Here is a 23,065-nt window from a genome sequence, read left to right as displayed (position 1 = left end):
CACACTCAGGGCCACGTGGCCTCCTGGCCGCCCTCACCCCTGGTGGAGACAATCCTGCCAAAGACCAGCCCTTGGGGGGCCTGCCAGGGATACAGGAGGAGACCAGGGTGCTGATGGGCTGGTGTGGCTGAAACTGCTTTGGGCCAAGAATGTGAGTGTCCCCAGTTCCAGCCGGTGCAGGGGCCCTGGAACACGCCCCACCCCCACCTCCCACCCTCATTGCAGGTGGGTTTAACCTGCGCCCCCAGGCCCAGCCCTCCAAACTTGGGCCTTCTGTCCTTCAGGGTGTGAGAGACCCCCTTTGGCCACCCAAACCCACCTTGCCTGGGGCCTGTCCTGGAAAGTGGGCTCTCCCCTGGTGGGAGTGTGGGCCCCGTGGCAGAAGAGTCACAGTCAGGGAGACTGTCCCAGAGCCCCCTTTCATGATTTTTTGGGGGCCCCTTTGCTGTCTGGGTACCAGTGGGGGCTGGGAGGGAGGGCTCCACAGGTGTGCACCCCCTACCCCCCAGGCCAGACAGAAAGGTGAAGGCCAGGCCTGAGGGAGCTGGGGCGTGTGGGTGGAGCCCGGGCAGGTGCCTGCCTTGGGGGGGTTGTCTCAGGAGGGCCCTTCAGATCTGAGGAAGTAGGGGTACACCCCGCCCCCCACCAACCTAGGCGACAAGACTCGAATTGGTTGATTGTCTGTCTCCTCTGAACAAGACACTTGGGAATTCATGCTAACGTGAGACCGACCGACCGTGCGGGGGGCCCGAGGTGGCAGTGACGCCCACTGGTGCCCCAGGACCAGGAGCCGGAGGGACTCTGGTGCCAGGAGCTGGAGGCCCCGCCACCGGCCGCCTTCTTTCTGCACCTGAGGCCCGTCCACCCACCGCCGGCTAGACACAGATCCTTGGAAAAGGGGGAAAGTAACACAGAGCAGCGCCGAGGAGCACCGAACAGCACCGACTGGGGCATGAAACACAAGATGCGACACGGAATCCCGGGGCTCCGGCCCCGCGGCCCCGCCCCACCCCCACCCTTCCACCTAGTACATTATCTTCAAGAAAAAGTACATTAGTCATGCATCAAATCAAATTCCATTGCGTCTTTTTTTTTCATTTTTCTTCCTTTTTTTTTCTTAAATTACATTTGAACACAGAACACATAGAATAATAAATACTCTTATAAGACATGACTTCAAAAAACAAGAAACAGAACACGCCAGAGAACAGAAAGGTATCCAACGCTCTCTCTCTCTCCTCTCTTTCCTAAAGGACTCATTGAAATAAGAAATCTGTAAACGCCGCAGGTCCTTCCTCGTGCGCTCCCAGACTCTCTCTCTCGCTCATGCTCCCCCGGCCCTTTGCCTCTGACCACCCAGCTTCCCCTGCCCTGACATTCAACGCGTCTCCCACGGAGCTCACCAAAAGAAATGACATACCATCGTCTGCAAAATTATAATTTAACGGTATAAAGCTTCAAGTCACGTATTCCAAAAACTAGCTAAGGATTTTTTTTTTAATCACATAAACTATACATTAAATATCTTGAGGTATTTCAGAGAAAATTGTCAAAGGCTCGAAGGAGCTGTGCTGGAGGTGTCATTCCCTGTGTGGAGAATGGTCTTTGGTATGTGACAACCAGCTGGGTGTTGGGGCAAGCGGGGCTGGGCGGGGCGTCAGAAGGGAGATGGTGTGTGTGCACGTGTATGCGTGCGTGTGTGCATATGTAATAGGAGGGTGTTTGAAAGGGACACAGGAGTCAGGGACGCTTCTGTGACCCGTGTCACTGGGGCTTGAGGGGTCCCGTCACCAGAAAGGTCCCATGTCCATTCCTAAGTGTCCAACACGGGACAAACCCAGGAGGCCCTGGCCTCTGACGCTTGGGCCTTGAATGCAGGACCAGCAAGTGACTTAACCAGCAGAGAATCCCCGTCCCCCAAAAGCAGGTGCTCTCTCAAGTGGGGCTCACGTGTTCGTGGCAGGCTGAGGGAGGGGCCGTGTCCACCCAGACCCCAGCTCCCAGTGTAGTGGGACCAGTGTGTGCACAGGAGTATGTACGTGTGTCTGGGGGGAGGGGTTGTTGCTGAGCGGGAACGGGGACCCTTAGGATTCTGCCCCAACACCCAAAGGTTCTAGAAGCATCACTCAGATCCGGTTGCTTGAAAAGCGGGGAGAATAGCGAGTCGATAAGGACAAGAGAGCATCTCACACACGTCTTTGGTTCAAGAAAAAGGCACTCATCGACCTCACCACCCTCTCCCTCCCTCCCACTCTCTCTCTCTCTGTCTCTCTTTCTCTCTCTCTCTCTCTGCTCTCTCTGGTGGTGGACAGGTGGCACCTGGGGGGCAGGGCCCAAAGCAGACCCTCGCCCACACCTGGTCCCCAGGCGAGGGAATCCTAGCATCCAGCACAAGTCCTTGGGGGAAATCTTTGGTATCAGGCGTGATTTTTCCAATCACAGACATGAACATTTGAGTGAGGTAGCCTTTACCTGGGGAGGAGGAGGGGCATTTCATTAGAAATGTCTCTTGCATTCTCAAAGGGGAGGGGTGTGGCCACCTCTCTGGGAGGCGGTGGTCAGGGGGTGGGAGGTGGTGGTCAGGGGGTGGGAGGCGGTTTGGTGGGGAAAGGTTCCTTCTAGCCTCCAGCTCTTGAGCCCTGGGCGGGGGAGCAGGCTCTTGGGATCCAGCTGCCGGCCAGTCCTGGAGGTCACCTGGAGAGGGTGAGCAGGGGAGGGGGGCGTGCTCATCTTCATTTCTGACCCTTCCTTCCCCTTTGTCATTTTTTGTTTTTCTTTTGGCAAAAATCAGAGCAAGCAGATTCCACCTTGTTCATCATCTTCTTTCTCTCTTTGGAGAAAAAGCAGCAGCAGTACCGGTTCACCCCTGCGCCCCTGCAGGCCCAGCGCCGCACCCCCGAGCGCTGGGAGGTGGGGGAAGTTCCGGGGGGTCCCGAGCAGAGGGCGACGCCGCGACCCCAGCAAGCAGAGGCTCAGGTGTGCCCTGCTCTTCCGGGGCCCGTTTCTCCGTGGAATCTGGGTGTTTTCTTCTGTTTCCTGGGGTCTGTCTCTCCCCGCGCGTCATTCATCAAGGTGCCTAGCGGTAAAGTGAACTGGCAGAGGGATGTGGGGAGGGAGGCGTCTGGAATTACCCGCTTGTTTGAGCTGCCGTCCCCTCCGGTCTGGGACAGGGTGGGGAAGGGTGCTCGCCGGTGGGTGCTGGGCGGTCGCCGCTGCAGGGCACCCCCGCCCCCAGACGTTAAGGCAGGCAATTCTTGGCACAAGGAATCCCGGCTGCCGGGAGGGGCGGCTGGGTCTTGGCTGCGGAGGCAGTTCTGCCGGCGGACCCGGGGTGGTCTTGGTGGGGTGGGGGCAGTGTGAGGCTCCAGCTCGACGTGGGCTTTGGCGACTTTGGAGGGATTGAGTTCTCGGGGAAGGGTCCGTGGCGGGGGTTTGGGGGGGTACCGTTGGAGAGGAAGCCTCCCTGCCTCCTTCCGTGGGGTCGGGGGGCCGGCGAAGGAGGGATTATTCTTTAAATTCCTTTTTTAAATACCCGGTTTGTTTCTAGTATGTGCTTCTTGACCCGCTTTCGGGACGACACGTGAGCCCTGGTTTTCCTCGAAGCCCCCTGGGCGTCCTGCCTTGAAAGGGAGCCCGGGAGCCCCTTTCTGTCACCCCCTCCCCGCTGGCGGGGGGGTGGAGGGCTTCCTTTGGCCTGAAGGAGATTGGGACGGAGGGAGGAGGGGGGCCCCTTTTGTGCACTTGGGCTGGGGGTGTGCTGCGTCCCTTCCCGGGGTGTGGGAACCCGGACGGCAGCCCCTCCAGGCGCCCCCTGGCGCGGGTCTCCGGGCCGGCAGGGTTGGGGCTGGGGGAGGTGGGAGGGCAGCGCCCGGGCCGTGGAGGCTGGGAGGGCGCGGTGGGGGAGAGGGGAGGGGAGGGCGCGGTTGGGGGGGAGGGGAGGGGGCGGGGCGCCTCAGGCCTTGGAGAAGGTGGCCGCGGCGCCGACGGGGCCCCCGGGGGCCGCGCCTGGCTCCTCGGCCCAGCGGTTCATGCAGCGGCGCCGCGCGTTCATGAAGAAATTGCTGACGGTGTTGAGCTCCAGGCCGAGCTGCTGCGAGATGGTGACCTGCATCTCCTTCGACGGCCGCTTGTTCTCCTTAAAGATGGCGATCAGCGTGCGCCGCTGCAGGTCGGTGAACACCAGGCGCTGCTTCTTGGGCTGCAGCGCGCGCTCCTTCTGCTGCTCCTGCTCCTTCCGCTTGCAGGCTGCGGGCGAGCGGGCGGGCGAGAGGGACGCAGCGCCACCGTGCGGCCGCACGGAAGAAGACAGGCCACGCGTCCCGGAGCGGAGAGACACGAGGAAACACAGAAATACGCAGGAAACGCGAGAGATGGAGGGAGAGACGACCCGGGGACAGGGCCAAAAGAGACAGGGAGACACAGAAAGAGGCCAGGAGGCAGCGAGTAGAGACCGCCAGTAATGGAAGGAAGTGGGGGGCAGACAGTCGTGGGCAGGAGACAGAGACAGAGGAGGCAGATGTGGAGGTGGGGAGAAACAGAAGGGGACACAGTGTGAGCACACCTCCACAGGCACGGGTCGCCACCCCTCCCGTCCCTCTTCTGCATGCTTGGCCCCCTCCCCAGCCTCATATCCCCAAACCCCTCCCCACCCCCCCAAGAATCCTGACCTCAAGAGCACCACTGGTGTTGGTGGCTTTCCGCCCTCCCTTCTGCAGCCCACACCTGGGGGGTGCTGGGGGAAATGACATGGAAACTCTACATGTGAGTTATTTGGCTCAGTGTAGACCTGGGTGAAAGAAGTGGTTAATTCATAGGTCCTTGGAGATGTGTCACAAAGCCCAGTAACCTCCCCCTGGAATGATGGGGCAAGGGGGTTCTCAGAAGGGGGGTGACAGCCCACGCTTCCTTCCCTGGTGTCCTCTGGCGCCTGGCCAGCTCAGGGACCCTGAACCAGGCTCACATGGGCAACCACTGCCTGATTCTGATATCTGAGCCCCCACTCTGGCCTCCCCCCACCAGCAGACTGAGACTGAGGTTTGGCTCCCCTCGAGTCCCCAGAGGAACTTCTGGAGCTGGGAGGATCTAAGGGGGGTTGAGAGACCAACCCTCCCTCTCCCAGGGTCACCTGCACGGAGGACCGGGAAGGCTGCAGGAGGCTGCCCTGTGGTCGGTGGATGCTTGCAAAGGGGAAATGGCAACATCTCAGGGTGGTGGAGCTGGGCTGGAGCCTGTGGTCCTCCTCCTCCCTGCCCCAGCTCCAAAGCGGACCCCTCCCCTCAATGCCATGGGGGCCAGTGGGTGGAAAAGATGAGCTTCACCAGCCAGAGCAGGCTACTTCCCCCCGGGGGCTGCTGACATAAGCACAAACTCTATCAGAGTCTCAATTCCTCATCCACGTAGCAGTCAGGGGCAGTGGGTGGTGGACACCTGCCCTATCCTGCCTCCCTGCCAACCGCTTGCCCCAGCGACTCTGTCACCCCCATAGTGGCCGGTGGCACAGGCTGTACTAGCAGATCCCTGCTGCCAGGCCCAGTGGCCTGCTGGGACCACAAGCCAAGCTGGAATTTTTGGTTCCAGGACAGCCTGAACCCGATGACATGCCAGATCAATGTCCACACACGTCAGCAAAAATAAATGAATGTCCCCTGCACTGTGGCTCGTTTCTCGGGGACGACAGGTTCCCCTGTGTGACCTGACGCACCACGTCCCTCCCTGGCCCCCTCTGACCTGGAACACACACGGGGCTTCTGATTGGCTGTTTCAGGTTTCATGATTAAAGAAGAGTGATGATCAGAGGTTACTGGACATTTCAGAAAAGCCTCTAATGAAGGAGAGAGAGAAAAAGTGAGAAAAATGGCAGGAGGATTGGGGGATGATGCTCTCAGAAGAAACAGACAGGTCAGGCACTGTTATAAGTCAGATTCTTGGAGAGGTAAGAGAAAAATACTGTATCCATGAAACAGGACCATGAAAGGGGAAGACAATGCTCTTAGAATTTAAGTATATAATAGCTGGAATAAAGTCAATGTAAGAATTGGAACGTAGGGAATTCCTGGTGGTCCAGTGGTTAGGACTCGGCGCTTTCACTGCCAAGGGCCCGGGTTCAATCCCTGGTCGGGGAACTAAGATCCTGCAGGCCATGTGACTGGGCCAAAAAATTTAAAAAAAAAAAAGGATTGGAACATAAAGCAAATATCCCTGGAAATACAGGTGGACACAGAGATGGAAAATGAGGGAAAGGTGATAACAAAGTTAGAGGATGAATGTGCACGTTTGTCATCTGAGCAAGAGGCCATCCAAAACTAGAGGAAGGGAAGCCCAAATAAATTATATATATATTTTTTAAATTCATGGCTGGAAGACATGAGAGTTCAGTTTAAAAGAGCCCATGAAATGCTCAGCTCAATGAATGAAAAATAATACACTCCCTGAGGTTCATCCTTGTGAAATGTCAGGGACCCAGGATGAAAAAGAAGATAAAATGTCCCAGAGAGGAAAGCCACACGCCATTTGGAGACCTAAGAATCAGAGTGGCTTTGGGCTTCTTGAAAACTGGGAGCCAGTGGAACAATGCCTTCAAAATTCTGAGGGAAAACTGTATTCAGCTAGAATTGTGTGACCGGCCAAACATAAGCATGAAGGTGGACTAAAGATATAGTCAGACATTCAAGGTCTCCAGAAGTTGACTTCTTTATACCCTTTCTCAGAAAGCTACTAGAGGGTGTGTTCCATCAAAATGAGGAAGTAAATCAAAAAAGGGAGGTGCGGGAATCAGGAAATGTGATTCAACCTAGAGGAAAGGGAAAAGCGGTCCCCCAAATGAAGACGGGAGAGCCTGAAAGACAGCAGGACAAAGGCACCAAGGGCACGGAGGGCAGTCCCATTCAGGTCAGAGCAGAAGAACCAAGGGAAATGGAAATGTCCTAACATGCGTTGGTTTCGAACTTTGATGGAGGATGTGGGAAGAGTTTGTGATTGGCAACAATTAACTCCTGGAAAAACAAACAGCCGTGCAAGAAAGGAAAAGCAATCCTGGTACTGTATGAGGCAAAACCTAGGACATGAACAGTGTACCGGGCAGCCTTTTGTATACAAGACAGGGGAGTGAGAACATTTGTTCGTATTTTATCTGCTTAAAGAAATGTTCGAAGGAAGCACAAGCAACTGCCTTGACCTCCCATCTCCTTGGAACCTGGCAAGCCTGTGAGACTCACGAGAGGAGGCCACATCCCCCACTCTTTCAAGGGAAAGCTGGGTCTCAGGCAGCAAGGCCAGGGAAGAGTCAAAACTCAACCAGGCCTTTACGTTCCAAAAGAGGCCTTTCTTGCCCTCCTGTTGCGATCATCAATTCATTCATTCACTCATGCATTCATTCATTCTCTTAGCAATTTTCTCATGAGTTCACTATGCATTTACACTAGGGACAGATATACAAATGCTCCTTTGTATCAATGCTCTAGCTTGCAAGAGCTTTGCATGTGCAGGGCCTTATAATTCCATAGGGCAGGAAGTTTCCTTCTTACTTACTCAGGGAAGGTAAGCCCCTCGCCCAAGTTCGCCCAGCAAGTCCTGGCAGGGGCAAGACAGCAGCCAGAGTTGACTGGCAGAGGGGAGGGAGGTAAGATGTGGGTCGCCTCTTTGCCCCCGGCCTCCCCCTTCTCCAACCCAGAGTCTAATGGGGGCCCCAGAGGCAGAGGCTGGGGGAGGGGCCGGGCGAAGCAGAGCGGTGAAAAAACTTCGCGTTTTGTCGATCGCAGCAAAAAGAGGCTCCGCTCGCCCCCCTTCCCAGCGTTCAATCTAATTACAGCTCCTCACAGCCTGGATCGATCCGGGCTCCAGTCGGAGCTGTTTACCTCGAGCAGCTTTTGTCACCGCTTCCCTCCCCCACAGACCCCGGCGGCGCCGGCCTGGAGGCCCCTGCCCCTGGCGGGGGTGTGAGTGCCAGCACGGGAGGTGCCCCAAAGCCCCCCAGCAGCGGGTCCTATCGCTGCCCTGCCCCTCATCAGTATCCCTCCCAGCGCCCAGCATCACCCGGGTCAGCCCTAAAAACCAATGCACCCCTGGAGGCAGCCCCAGAAGGAGGAGAGGCCTGGGTATGGGCCCCTTTCACAGAAGTGAAAACCAAGGCTGCCAGAGGACCGGCCAGGGAGCAGGGCTGGGGAAGAGGAGCCCGGGGAGCAGCCTGGGATGTACTCATGGCACCAGCCAGCAGCCTCACACTGCGGTGCCACTGCTGCGGCCACCTCTTCCACGATGATCTCCAGTGGGGACCGCCACTGTGGTGTACCTGCATCGCCTCCTCCACCTGCATCACTTCTCCCTCCATCACCTCCTCCACCACCCCCACCTCCTCCACCTCCATCACCTCTTCTGCCATCACCTCGTCTCCACCACCATCGGTGTCCATCTACCACCATCCCTTCCATCATCTGCATCAGTTCCACCACCAGCCCCTCCTCCTCCACCATTACCACCACCTGTACCACCACCACCTCTCTCCGCAGCCGAACTCCATCATCAACACCACCTCTGCTCTCATCACCTCCTCCACTTGCACCTCCACCACCGTCACCTCCATTTTATCCCCTCCACCACCGTCTCCTCCAAAATCCTCACCGACACCATCAAACCCCATCCTAGAGTCCACCTTGTATGTGCCCAGCACAGGGGGACTCAGCCCAGGTTCCCCCACCAGGGCCACCCAGCCTGTGGTGGGGAGACAGGGAGTGGCCTCAGACACAGGCCCTCACCACCAACCATGGCTGCCGTGACAGCCAGCAGAGGAGGAGCCAGCTGGGCTGGCCTGTGGGACTGGTGTGGTGGGGTGGCCTTCATACATGCTCTGGGACCCTGGGTGGGTCAGTTCCCTTGCAGGGCCTGCCTCAGTCTCCTCAGTTGCAAAATGGGACGTTCTGCCTCCTTCAAACATTTTTCAGGGCGCATCAGCTGCTCAAGCCCTCCCCATCTCACTCGGCCCCTGGTCCCCCACTGCCTCTCTGTTCTCACCTCCTCCTGCTGCCCCTCACTCAGCTCACTCCTCCGTGGCCACACTGGTCACATCCCCCGGGCACAGTCCAACCTCAGGGCCTTTGCACTGGCTGCCACCTCTGCCTGCATCGCTCTTTTTTATTTATAAATATTTATTTATTTATTTGGCTGTGACAGCTCTTAGCTGTGGCACGTGGGATCTAGTTCCCTGACCAGGGATCGAACCTGGGCCCCATGCATTGCGAGCACAGAGTCTTAGCCACTGCGCCACCAGGGAAGTCACTGCCTGTGTTGCTCTTCCCACGTTTCTTCATTGTTCCCTTGCCTCCTTCCATTCTTCGCTCAAATCTCTTCTCTGTGAGGCCCACCCTGACCCCCTCCCCAATTTAATACTGCAACTTTCTCCCTCCTCTGCTTTTTTCTTTCTTTTTTCCACACCATTCTCCCACTCTATCCAGGGGTGCCACAGAGTGAGGGTTTTGGACCCAACTTTCTCTCCTGTCCACCCTCCCTGACCCCAGGGACTGAGAATCTGATACTTGGAGCTGCTGATTCCAAGATGCTCTGATCTTAAAGATGGTGGGGAAGGTGATGGAGATAGAAATGATTCAGGTGGAGGAGGGGATGCAGGTGCACCACAGTGGCGGCTACACCCCATCCTGTTTCCCTCATTGCTATCAGTCTTTTTGGAGTCCAGGGATGAGGAGGGTCTGGGGCTGGCTCCTGGGGGGGTCCCAGAAGCCCTGGAGGAGATCAAAGGAGATACAGAAGAGACCTTATTCCCAAATCAGCTGCCTCACGGGGAGCCCAGCAGGCGCTAACGGCAGGCTTTTCGGCTGGTCTGGCCCGCGGTTCCCGCAGTGACTGACAGGGGAGCTGACCCCGCCCCAGCGCTGGCCGGGACTCCAGGTAGGAGGGTGGGCCCTGTTGGTCCACGTTTTGGGTGGCGGCAATGGGAGGTGAGTTGGGGGGACCCTCAAGTTCCCTTTCATTTCAGACCCTTGGAGACTTGCTACCATGGCACCTCTGTCCCTCCTGCCTTTCTACAAAGCTGCTCGCGTCCAGGGGCCCAAGAGGGCAGTCAGACCCGTCCCCACCGTGGATTACTGCGTGGTGACGGCCTCTGAGTCTCAGGTTCCTCAAATGGAAAATTGTCTTAATCATGATCTCTGCCTTACCAGGTTCTGAGAAGGGGTTTAGCCAGAAAAGTCTTGAATACAATGGTGGGGCTGGGATGAGGCTCCCAGCTCCCATATGGGGGCCCGGGGAGGAGCTAGGCTCTGGGCCCCACTTGCAGGGCAGCCGTGAAGTTTCTCCCCCTCTCAGGGCAGGCCTCAAGCCTCAGCACCTTCCCTAGAATCTTCCTGGAGGGGGGAGGGATGGAGAAAATGAGGTCTGGAGTAGGGAGTTGGGCTGCCTCAGCCCAAGAACTCCTAGACATCCCTCAAGGCCCAGCCCCAGTTGCCCTTGCCCCAGGAAACTCTTCCCCTAACCCTCAGCAGAGCCCCAATTCTCTCCCCTAGGAGCCTCCTGGTGCCCAGCACAGAGTGGATCCACGGGAGGCTGCCGGCTGGCTGTGTTGTCCAATGCCTCACACCCCTATGTGGGTGGTAGGGGACTCAGCCCAGACTGGAAGACCCTGCGCAGGGAGACCCGGCTGGTCACTGCCCTGGAGGGTCCGGTAAAGCAGGGGGACCCCAGGGAGGGCCCTCAGCAGGGAGCACCCTGTCCCCAGTCAGCCAGGGAGAAGCTGGGGCTGTGCAGCAGGAGGGGGAGGGGGTGTGTCCCTGGATTCAGTCGCCCCTCAGTGGATGGAGAGGATCAGGTCCGCAGTGGAGGGAGCTAGGGTTGCACCTGTTCACCCCCATCATCACCTGACAGACACCCATCTCCTCCCCCCCTCCGTCTCCCCCTCCCCTCTGGCATCCTGCACCATCCTCCTCTCCTCCTCCAGAGGCCCACTGTGGTCTGGGTGGGTGACACGGTGGGATGAGTGCCCCTGCTGTGCCTGTCCTGGGCCATCCCTGGCCCCAGCCGGCTGAGCACGCGGGAGTCTGCCTGTCCCCCATCAGCTGGGTGTGCCTGCGTGGGGCTGCACAGGGCCTGGCCGGATGGAAGGCGGTGTGTGCAGTGCGGCTTTGCTGTGTTGGAAGGGGTAGCCACGCACCGCAGACCGCACGCGCGTGAGGAACGGGGAAACTGGGAGGGTAGCCAGAGCCTTCGGTGCGATAGGCAGACAGGTGGGCAGCGGGTGGGGACCTGGGGGGCGGTGGGGACAGAGGCTCAGAGGATGTGGCCGGTCAGTGGGCAGCGGCGGAAGACCCGGGGGCCAGCAGGCCTCAGCGTGACGTTTGCTTGCAGCTGGCCTCGGGGGTTGGGGACAGAGCGTAGATGTCAGACAGAGGATGCAGTGTGAAGAATCAAGGGCGGAACGTGACTTGCTGGGTGTGACAGCCAGGGTGCGTGGCGCTGAGCCCACTGGGTCTGAGTCTACAGGACGTAGGATGGGCCATGGAGACCCCCGGGGTGGCTCCTGTGTGTCTTCTGGCCTTGGGCCTGCTAGCTGCCCCACTGCCCTGCCCTTCCCCATCAGCGGGGACGCTGGGCCTGGGCTCCGGGGGCCGAGTGGCCCTGAGCACACAGTCTGTGGACACAGTTTTCCTGGTTTATAAAGCGGGCCCAGCGACCCCTGGTCCTGATGTCCCCATCTGTCTGTGGGGTTGGGGGTCCCAAGCAAAGCTGGCTCCACATGCGGGCCAGGGTGGACCCTGCAGCTGCTCACTCCTTCCCCCCTCCCCCCTTCACTCACACAGTTACCAAGCACCTCCTGTGTGCACCGTGTGCAAGGTCCCACGGAGCCTCGATGTGGTGTGAAAACACCGTCACCCGAATAATCGCACAGATACAGGGAAACCGATGACTGACTGTTCCCAGACGGGGCTGCCAGCTGCCCCCGCTGTGCAGCTCGGGATGGAGGTGGGCATGGTTGGGCTATCGGGCGGTGGGGGGGGAAGACATGAGCCCGGCTAGGGGGGAACAGATCTGGAAGAAGCCAGGTGGCATCAGGAGGGTGGCTCCCCCCACTGTGAAAGCCTGGGTCTGACAGGGGAGGACAGCAGCCAGACGGTGGCCCGAGAAGTGCTCATCCCTCTGTGTCACCCTCTGTGCAGTGTCAGAGCCACTGCGGAGCCACTCTCGCCTGCCCCCAGGGCCCCGGCCCCGTGTGCCTGTACCACCCCCTTCCCAGGATCTGTCTACCTGGGCACCGGGTGGTGGTGTGGGAGCGGGAGCCAGAGCCACTGTCCCGTTCCCTCCCCTCCGGCCACCTCCCGCGCTCAGCTCAGCTTCTCGGGGCAGACAATTCAATACGGAGCCAGGTCCCCGGCTGGGATGATGACCGGTTTCCTTGGCGACACGTCCCACCCCGGCCACCAGCTGCTCAGCCCCAGGTGTGGGCCACATTGATGCCACCACCCTAGTGGCTTGTCCCCACTGGGCTGAGCTGCCCTGAGCAGCCCCCGCTGGCCTCCCCTGGCCAGGGACAGTGAGTGACTTGCCCAAGGTCACACAGTGAGTCACTCGGAGGGGAGCCTGGAGCATACACATGCCTCGGACCTGCTTTATCCACACCCTGCACTCCTCAGGGGTGGGGGGGAGGGGAGTCATCTCCAGGGAGACGGTGCTGAGCCAGGCCCCTGCCCTCAGATGTGGACCCCCTGGAAGCCTCAGCAGCCCCTCCTCTGTCTCCGTCGCCTCACCGCTCTCTGCCCCTCCACCCTCCCCTGCCCCTCAGCCTCTGAACGCACCTTGGCTGTCACCCAGCCTCCCTCCCCGCCCCCCTGCTTCCCCTGATGGGATTTTAATGGCCGCATTTTCAAATTAGTTCTGAGCCTTTCAAAGACTTATCAGGGAAATGAGCGTTTCCACTGGGTTCTGGGCTGCCCCTCGGGGGGGGGGGCGCTCCATCTGGTGGTTGCAACGCCTGGGGATGGGGGGACGGGGGTGTCCAGGGGCAGCTCTCACGCCTTGAGACCCGCCCCCCCATTCAGGCACTGGGGGCAAACCTCATCAGCGGGTGCACGCAGAGCTTTTATTTTAAAAAAAAAATGTTAAGAGTCACAGCGGCTGACAGCTGGAAATGGATTTGAAAAAGATGACAGGAAAGGAACCTTCGGTGATAAGAAAAAGCATAGAGAAGCCAAAGCAGAAAAGGCCAGCGGGGTGGGGGGGGGGAGGACCCAGCATTTCAGTGCCTGGGAAACTAAGCCACAGATAAACTCACAGGCAAAACTGTCGTGCTGCGCGTGCTCACTGCAGCCCTGGGGGCGACGACAAACCACCTGGAACTGTCCTAAATGTCCATTGGGCAGGGACGTGGTTGAAGACAGAAGGAAAGGGCCAAACAGAATACTATGCAGCAGGCAAAAATGCCTTCGAGGCTCTCTCTTTCCTGATGTGGATGTGCCGGCTGTCGGTGAAGCAAAAGCACAGCAGAACCGGTGTTTTTTAAAAAGAGGAAAAGGAAAAGGAAAAGTACGTGCGTTATGGCTGCCGGATGAAGTGTAACCTCTCTTTAGGAGGAGCAATACGAACCGCGGTTTACAGAAAGGGGACTTGCTCCACTTAAATTTGGAACTTGGCGAATGTGTCCGCTGTGTGAAAAAAAATAATACAGCATTTTTTAAAGAACAGGGTGGGTAGACAGGAGGGAGGTGGAGGAAGCAAGCAGGGACTTTGCCGTTGCTCCGACGCGCGCAGGAGGCTTTTCTTTACGTGCTTCGTTCTCAGCCGGGCTGAGGATTCTAGCCTCCATTTGGGGAAACGGAGGTGCGCAGGGGAAGCGCCTTGTCCACAGTCCCGGGCCTGACCGCCGCCGCACGCATCCCTCCCCAAGCGCCCCGGCCGCCGCGCTGTGCTGTCTGCATTCCGGGAGCTGTGACCCGACGTTCCGAGCGCACAGCCAAGCGCGCCAAGTCCGCCGCCGCCCTGGGTTGGGCCAGAGGGAGGCGAACCCAGAGGCGGCTCCCCACGGGTGGGATATGACTTCCCCCGGGATAGGATGCGGGCACTTGTTGAGGGCGCGCCGGTGACCCTGAGGCTCGGAGGCCGCGGGTGTGCAGGGCAAGGGGCCGGGTCCTTACACTGGGCTGCGTGCGCCCATGTCCCTCCAGGCTGTGGAGGGCGGATGCACGCTAGATCCTTTTGGGTTTGTGAGATCCCACGTCCGCCGAGGACAGACGTGCGGAACGTGGCGGCCCCGGCTGCACTCCGCGGCTTTGCCGGCACTGCGGGGCGGCGTTGGCCTGGTGGTGGAAACTGAAGCACCGACATCTTCCCTAGTGGGCGCGTATGCGCTAGGGTGCGTAGAAAAGCATGAACCCTGCTGTGCCCGCACCAGGTCCCCCATCACCTACCTCCGTCACCGCGGGCGGACGTGACCCTCTCCCACCCCCCCCCAGCTCTAGGGAGTGGGGTCCGGACCGCCCCTGCCCGGAAGTGGATGGGTAGGAGAGGTGGCCCAGAGGCTCAGCTGGGGGGCCTGTGAAAAATTCCCAGGCGCCAGCGAAGGTGTCGGGGGGGAGGGAAGTGGGTTCTTCCCTGCTCCCCCAGCACCGGGATGTGCCAGACCCCGACCGGAGGGCGGTGGGGGTCCTGGGCCGGAGTCTGCCCGCGCTTGCCCTAGTGTGGATGTGGGCGTCTACACTTGTGTCTCCAGAGGCCCGCGCCGGTCATGGGCGCCTCTCCTTGTCCGTTTCCACCTGCTGCCAATTTGTGGCTTTATGCGTGTGACTAGGTCTAAGCCCCCGGCCTGCCCCACATCTGTCTATAGGGCAAGACACCAGCAGCAGGAGAGTCTCCCCTTTTCCTAGCCCCACCACGTCCACACCTACTTGGCAGAGGGGAAACTGAGGCTGCAGGTGTCCCTGGACTGCCCAAGGTCAGGTGGGTCTCCCAGGCTGCCCCTGGCTCCCGGCCAGCCTCTTCCCTCCCCCACGAGCACAGCCTTCCTTATTGATCAAGGGCCATATTTAATTAAACACTTGATTCAAACCAGCCTGAGCTCCCCTGGTTCAGCTGAGCTCGCTGCTACGTACAAAGACTCCAGCCGCAGGGGTCCAGCCTCCATCCTTACAGCAGCTCTGGCTTCCCACCTCCCAGCCTTTGTCCTTGGTGGTTCCACCTGCATTGACGCAGGACAGAAAGTTAGGGCCGTGGAAGGAAGTTTCCTCTACTTCTGGGCTCTTGGGAGCCACGGGGCACGGTACTAAGCAGAAGAACGATGAGCTCTGACTTACTGTAAGAAGCCCCCTCCAGCTTTGGAGTGAGGACATCAGGGGAGGGAGTGGAGCCTGGAGACCAGCCAGGAGGAGGCAGCGGCCAGAGGGGGGTTGCTCAGACTAGAGTGGTGATGGTTGATAGGGAGGGAGTTTAGGGAGAATGGCTGGGTCTTGGTTAGTCCTAGGATTTTCAGGTAAGGGGACTTGAGAATAAAGGAGCCAAAGCCCAGCTCCAGCCCCTCACCCGGGAGATTCCTCTGTGTGCTTCTCTGTGACGTGGGAACGACCATCCTTGTCTCTCAGGCAGGAAGGTACTATCGGGACTGGGGTCCAAGGAGGGCTGAACCTCCAGTTCAGGGCCCAGGTTCCCCCTGAGGGCTGGCAGCCAGGAGGGGGCAGTTCACCAGGAAAAGCAGAAGCGGGTGGCTCTGAGTGCAGCAGGAGGACCCATCCCCAGGGTCTCTGGTGGTCCCTGGGGGGACTCTCATGGGTCCGTGATCCTGTCCAACTCTGAGTCGGAAGGACAAGTGCAGGCCTGCCCTCCCGGCCCAAGGGTCACCCAAGCGGTTTGTAAAGTGGACCTTGACACGACCTTGAGAGCCTCCCTCCTGTCCCTGGCCTCAGTCCACTGAGCTCCCCTCCCAGCCTTTGTCTCTGCCGGGCCACCTGCCCGGAATGTCCCCCCATCTCTGAGGGAGGTGGGAGCCTGAGCATCTCAGGCCCCATTTACTAAAGGCTCTGAGTCACCCTGAGTGCGCAGCACTGGCAAGCACCCTTCTTTCAGCCTTGGCTTGCTGGTCTGTAAAGTGGGCTCAACACTCAAACTGGCTTAAAAGGTCCCTCCTTTCTGGTGGGTGAACCGAGGGGGAGGGGGAGGGCTTCCGGGCATCCCAGCCCGCCCCCTCCCCATCTGACAACCTACCCCTCTCCTCTCCCTCCCCCTCTGCGTGGAAATGAAAGCCAGAATCAGTGAACCTGGGCAGGGTGCTGGTGCCGCCCCACTTGGGTCTTGTGGTCTAGAAGGAGGGACTGGTTTGGGGGACCCAAGACATCATGCACAGCCCCTCATGGCCCTGGCACACACAGCCCCGGACAGTATCCCCCCACTCCCTGCTTCCCTGAGGAGGCCTGCAGTGTCCCCTCCAGGTCCCAGACCCCTTCTGGCTCCCCTTCCCCACTGTGGGTCCCACAAAGCACAGGCTGCCAGGGATGACCCAGGTCCTCCCTAAAGACAAGGAGATGTGGGTGTGAGTGGGTGATTAAGCAATGGGGCCTCAGGGTACAGGGTCTGTGAATACATCCTGAGGGGCTCTGGGGGGGGGCGGGGTTGATAAGAAAAACCTCAACAAATACCTTGGAGGGGGTATCTGATTCTGTCCATTTCTCAGATGAGGAAACTGAGACTCAGACCCTCACCCAAGATCAGTCAGTGACTGAGCCCGGGTGAGGCCAGGTCTCCGAATTCTCTACTGGGGTGGCTTTCTGGAGGGGTCTGCAAGAGGTGTGGACCCTTGTGGGTGGATCAAGGTCAGGTTTTACTGAAGGTACATTGGTCTTTGCAGGGGTGGGGGGACGGGGGGAGGGGAGAGGGGGTGGAGAGTGCTTGCGGGGGGGATGGATAGTGTCCCTCCAAGTGGGACTCTGGAATTGGACCTTGTGGGCTGAGTCTCTTCTTCTCTTCCCATTCAACACCTGTCCGGGATGGTGGCTGCAGAATGGGGGGAGGGGTGGGGGAAAAGCCTGTCCTAGCCTGGAGGGGGGCAGCTGGTGTGCCTTTCCCCTTTCCATCACCATCCCTTCCAGACTCCAGGCCCCTGGCCACCGCACTGCAAAGCCACCGCCAACCCTGACATCTGCCCTCACCGTGCCCACCCCCTGTCACCTCCGGAAATGGCTCCCTCTCTGCCTCAGTTTCCCCCACGGCCGGTCTCCCACAGCCTTCAGGGATTCTGGGTCTGGGGCTCATCGGCAGGCGAGAAGGAGGAGGAGAAGGCCCTTCTTTCAATCGCCACCATCTGATATTTTATATATATTTTCTGATCAGTTACAAAAAATACTTTTCCTCCGGAGTTGCAATTTAAACAATATTTGAAGACGGCCGAAGTTATCGACCCGGCGACGGTGATGAATTAGAGACGGTAATTCGAATTCATCGACCGCCCCGCCCCCGCGGAGTCCGCCAGCCCCTCCCCCAGCCCCTCTCCCGTAATTACTGTTTGAGACAGAGTCGGGGAGGGCTTCGAAGAGGCGGCGGCTCCGAAGCTGTGGGAATCTGAGGATCCTGGGGTGGAGTAGGGCTAGTCACCCCCCCCCCCACCATGGCAGTGGGGTTGGGGGGATGCAGGATGGGCCATCCCCAGAATGTCAGAGCCAGAGCCTGGCTCCCCCAATGCACACACATTGTACAGGGGGGTAAACTGAGTCACAAAGAACAGGCAGGCCTGGCGGCAACGGAGTGGCGGACCCTCAGGTCTACCTGGCCAGATTTCTTGGGTGCTTCAGAGAAACAAAGAAACTGCTCTTCCCTCCTAAGCCCCAGAGTCGGGAAGGAGAGAGGCGGGGGAGCTGGGAGGTGACAGGGTCCAGGCTAGTGGAACCCAGCAGCCGGGCAGCCGCTGGGACCTCTCCACTCCCCTTTCCAGTCTCTCCTTTTCTGTCTCTTTGACTTTCTCGCTTCTTTTTTTTTTTTTTTGCCACTCTCTGTCCTTCCTTACCTATCTCTCTTTCTCTCTGTCTCTCCGTGTGTCTTTCTCCCTCCTGGTCCAGCGCAAGGACGGGACTACCTGACGGGAGGTCCGGAGCAGCTCGGCCAAGAGGCGAGGCCGGAGGCGGGCCAGCGCGAGGGGGTGGGACTGGGGCGCGGAGCTGCAGGGTCCCGGGATGGGGCGGGGAGGAGGGAGGGCGGCGGTGAGTACTCCCTGCCGGGGTTGGACTGTGCGGGTCTGGGCGCCGGTAGGTGCTTTGGGCTGTCGCTTGCGGGTCGGCGCGTTGCGGAGGGATGTGCCCCGCCTCCCCCACCAACCGCTGCGATTTGCCGCCACTTAACCGCTTTTCATTCGCGCAGCGACCGGAACTAAAGGCCTCTCGGCCGGTCGGTGCTTAATTACTCCGGCCCGGCCACCGCTGACATCCTAAGGCCAGCCCCGCGCTGTGGACGGGGTCCTGAACGCGCTAGAGGTGTGGCGGGGGCCCAGGGCCGGGCGCGCGGACCAGGCGGACGGGGGTGGGGTGGGGTGGGTGGGTCACGCGTAGGCAGCGGCCTGGAGGAGCCGGGGACAGGCCGGGTGTCGCGGCTCAATGTCGCCTGGACCTGAGCATGTGCCAGGTCCTGTGCTCATCCTCTCCATTCACCCCACGTACCCCTGAGACGGCCACTATTCTGACTCCCACTTCGAAAGGAGAAACCGAGGCTCAGAGAGGTGAGGCGTCTGACTGCCGCCGCAGAAGCCAGGGAGGCCCGGCTGGGATGCAAACGCAGCCTCAGTTTCCCCTGCCCTCCCCGCACTGACACCGACTCTGGGAGCTGGTGCCCTGCTGGCTGGCACTGATCCCTCACAGCAGGCACCCGCCACAGGGACTTCTCACCTGAGGCTTGTCGTTCTAAGACGCCCTGGCCAATCTGTTGGGTGGCCCCGAAGTGTGCCACTCACATACCACAAAGAGGTCCAGTTAGTTAAATGACAGTGACGGTGGAAAAAAATGGAAAGTGGTGTGTCCTTTGGGTACACACATGTCAGACACGATGTCCCCAAAATACACGCGCCGGGGAGGAGGCCGAAGGTGGCCAGTGTACAGTAAGTCAAACCTCACAAGTGACCCCATTCGCTGGGGGCTGCTTAGTACCTACAGCGTCAGAGCCATGCCCTTGACCTGCTCCCTGATCACCTGCTTCACACACGGCACGCTGTGGCTGTGTGTTGGTGTGACTGAGTGTCCCCCGTGAGCACACCTGTGTCACTGCATGTGTCATGAGCAGTGGGTACTGCCCTTACACACAAGACCCTCCAGGTTCCTGATGCCATTTCTAACATTTCACGGCCACCTTCCCACGCACTTGGTTACCTGCCACATCAAAGGAGGATTTAGTCCCCAATGTGGAGAATCTAGGAAGCCTATCCGGGGCTCAGGCAGTCACCTTGTTCTGCAGAAGGGGCAACTGAGGCCCGCGTGTGGGTGCAAGTCCCCCAGGTTGTCCAGGACACCTAGGGGGAGGGGAGCAACGAACACCGACCCCTCTCCATCCCCCAATGGCACCCCCTCTTCCCCAGCCCCCCTGCCCGGCCCTTCACAGCCAAGTGCCTCCCTGCCTCCCCGCTTACGGGGTGCCTGGTTTGAGCCCCAGTCCACTCCATCCAGCCCCACTCGCCCCTGTGCGCAGAGAAGCGATCGATCAGGCGCCCGGGGCCGCTATTGTCCCCGCTGCTGGGGCAGCTGCAGCCCCTCCCCAGAGTGGCCAGGAAAAGACTCCCCCTCACCCAAGCCAGGCCACCGTGGTGAGAGTGGGGGCTCTCTCCTGCACCCCACCACGCACACCCAGGAGAAGTGGTCCTGGCCGCCGGCTCTCTGGGGGCAGGTGTGGACCCAGCTGTTGTCAGCTGGGAGGGAGGAGGGAGCGAGGGGAGGCTGAGCATCAGTGTGAGTGAGACACGGAGACAGAGGCAGAGAGAGGTAGAGAGGGAGCGGGACAGAGAGAAGGAGAAAGAATGAGACCAGGAGGAAAACGGAGACAGAGCAAAAAAAATAGATCCCAGTTCGCCCGACAGAGAGAGAAGTAGAAGCCAGAGAAACACAAAACGGAAAAGAGAGGCCAGTGCGGTGCGCGCACCCTAGCCAGGAGCAAACGCGTGGGGCGGGCGGCCGGCTGGGGTGTAAAGGCCTCCGCGCCGCGCGGGCCGAGGGTCCCCCGGGCTGCCCCTCCCCCGCCCGTTCTCGGGTGACCTTTGCCAGCGGCCGGAGAGGGGGAGGGGGCTATCGATCGCAGAGGCCCAGCTACAAAGAAGCGCGCGCTGGGGCCGGGGGCTGAGCGCGGGCCCGGCCCTGGCTGCTAAGGTTCTGGCACCCGGTGCACGGTCCCGGCGCTCTGCCCCGGGGCTGGAGGCGCAGCGAGGGATCGTTTGGGAGGAGGGGAGTGGCACCCCGAGCTGAAAGCGGCGGCGCGTCTTGGGCACCCACCCCCTAAAACACACACGCACACATCACACACACAATGAGCGACCCTGCTGGCAGCTTGGGGATCCTCCAGCAGTCTAAAAAGGGTCCAGGAACCCCCTCCCAGTTCCCGGAGGGGCTGGGCGGGAGTCTACGGGAGGGACGGCGGCACAATCCTTTTCCCCCTTTTGCTGACGGAACTGACGGGCAGGGGCGCAGATCACGCTCTAGTCTCCTGCAGGGGGGTCCAGAGTGGGGGGAAGGGGCGCAAGGCCGCCGACTGGGGAGGGAGCCGGGGCTCTCCGCTGCCGCACTGCTTGGTGCTGGGGAGCCCCGAGCCGGACCCCTAGGGTCGGGCGGTACGCGCCGCGCTCCTACCTGCGAGGCGCAGCGCCGACATGCGCTGGAACTCGGGCTCCTGCAGCCACTTCCACATCCTGCGGAAGGTCTCGCGGCCCGACTTGAGCTTGCTCCAGGGCTTGGGGTTGCGCAGCAGGTCGGAGAGCGTGCCCTGCGAGCGGCACAGGATGCGCTGCGCGAAGATGGCCTGCGGGATGCTGTAGCGCTTCAGCTCCGCCGTGATGCGCTGCGCCACCTCCTTGGTGTTGATCTCCTCGGCCGCCGCGCCCGCCCCGGGGCCGCCGCCTCCCGCGGCCGGGCCGCTGCCGCCGGAGTGAGGCCCGTGCGCTCCGGCCGCCGCCAGCCCGCCCAGCGGCGCCAGCAGCCCCCCGGTGCTCCCGGCGCCCGAACTGCTGCCGCCGCCGCCGCCTCCGGGCAGCCCGCGGGCCAGCGCGTCCTCCGCGCGACCCAGCAGCGCGGCGTGAGGCTCGAAGGCGGCGGGCGGCAGCAGCTTGTCCCCCGCCAGGTGGCCCGGCGCGCCATAGGCTGCCAGCGGCGGCGGCGGCGGCGGCGGCGGCGGCGGGGGCTGAGGGGCGCCGTGCAGCGCGGGCGGCAGTGCGTTGGGCAGCGGCGAGAGCGGCGACCCCATGGCGGGCAGCTCCTTGCCGTAGGGCCCGTAGAGGTGGCCCACGGAGGCGAGCGCCGCGCGCTCGTCGCGCATGAGGGTGAAGCTGCCGCTCACGCTGGCCGCCAGGCGCTGCGGCGGGGGCGGCGGGGGCGGCGCGGCCGCCGGGTGCGGGTGCGAGTGGGGGTGGCCGCCGTGCGCCCCGGCTACGGCCGCGGCCGCCGCGTGCTGGTGGAACTTGTCAGCCACGGCCGCGAGCGGGGGCAGGTGCTGCAGGGGCGTGAGCGTCGTGTAGGTGCCGCCCAGGCCGGGGGCCTCGCAGGCCATGCCCATGGCCGGGTGCAGCGGGCCCGCCAGCTCCCCGCGGAAGTCGGCGCCGCCGCCCGCGCCGCTCGAGCCGCCCGCGCCCCCGGCGCCCCCGGCGGCGCTGCCGCCGCCGCCGTCCAGCAGGCTCGCCATGCCGGCCACCAGGCCGGGGCGCCCGGGCGCCACCAGGCCGCGGTGCGGCGCCGCCGCCGAGCGCGCGTGGCTCGGGCTCAGCAGCTCTCCCGCCTGCGCATGGGCCACGCCGTGCAGGCCCCCCAGGCTCTCCAGGCTCAGCTCCATGCTCGGCCGCCGCGCGCGGGCCCCTCGCCGGCTCGGCCGCCCGCCCGCCGCGCGCGCTCCTTGGCGCCGGCCCGGCGCGCTCAAGGCCGACGCATGGCCCCCGCCCGCTCCCCGGTGGCTGCGCGCGAGGCTGCCCGGCTGAGCGGCGCACGGCCCGGCCCGGCTGCGAGCGCGGCCACCAGGATGTGGCGGAGGAGCGGCCGCCGGCGCCCGGGCCCGGGTCTGACGTCAGTGCCCCCGCCCACCGGCTCCCCTCGCCGCCACCTCCCGCCGCCTTGCTCTCCGCCCGCCGCGTCCCCTTTCAGCGCCAGGCAGGCCAGAGTGAGCCAGACTCCGGGCTTCTGGGGTCCCCTGCCTCTGTCTCCGCCGTGCCCCCTGGGGACTGGTCGTACCCGGGGACAGTGGGCGCGGGTCGAGGACAGACTGCCGAGGTGAGACTGGGGACCTTGTCTCTGGGTCTCTGATTCCCTGTCTCTCCCGAGGGTCGTGAAGGTTACTTTCCTACCTGGCACCCATGAGTCCATCTTTAGGGAGTGCGCAGGAGCGTAGCTGAGTGGAGGTCTGTGATCGTGCGCCCCCCGACCCACACAGACCCCCCAGGAGGTGGTCCCTCTGCTCGCTCACCTCCCTCTATCTCAACACAGGTAGGGAGTCACAGCCCCCCACAAAGGTCTCTCTGGAGCGAGTGTGCTGAAAGGGGGTCCTCAGGCTGGGTCACGGCCTGTGCCTCCCAAGTGTCTGGATCTGCCCCCATGTGTGGGCACCTGGGCCTCAGTTTCCCCAGCTGTATAATGGAGCGCCTGGCCTCAGGGGTGCCCAAGTCACCTCCCACTTCCAGGTCCTTCTAGTTTCCTTCATCTCCAGCGTGGGAGCGGCTTGGGGGTGACTCTTGAAGAACCCCTCTCCCCCTCCAGATCAGGCAGGCTGAAGGCACATCCTCCCAGCTTCCCACAAAGCCCCGGTCCAGCTCCACGCTCTCCCTGGGGTTTCTCCTATTTTTTTTTTTTTTTTTTGCAGTACACGGGCCTCTCACTGTTGTGGCCTCTCCCGTTGCGGAGCACAGGCTCCAGACGCGCAGGCT

At 61.3% G+C, this 23,065-nt stretch overlaps 1 protein-coding gene across 1 annotated transcript; it reads right to left on the bottom strand.

Moving 5' to 3' along the window:
• Nucleotides 1–3,952: 3,952 nt before the first annotated feature.
• Nucleotides 3,953–21,984, bottom strand: ONECUT3 (one cut homeobox 3; the record flags this gene model as incomplete). The annotated part of the gene is made up of 2 exons (XM_082651106.1): nt 3,953–4,245; nt 20,793–21,984. 2 exons carry the CDS (start codon nt 21,982–21,984, stop codon nt 3,953–3,955), a joined length of 1,485 nt encoding a protein of 494 aa, XP_082507232.1.
• Nucleotides 21,985–23,065: the final 1,081 nt, after the last annotated feature.

This window comes from Grampus griseus (genome assembly GCF_964374135.1).
Source record: "Grampus griseus genome assembly, chromosome: 3".
NCBI classification, from domain to species: Eukaryota; Metazoa; Chordata; class Mammalia; order Artiodactyla; family Delphinidae; genus Grampus; species Grampus griseus.
The sequence above is the reverse complement of the archived record's forward strand: the minus strand, read 5'-3'. Positions and strand labels throughout refer to the sequence as shown.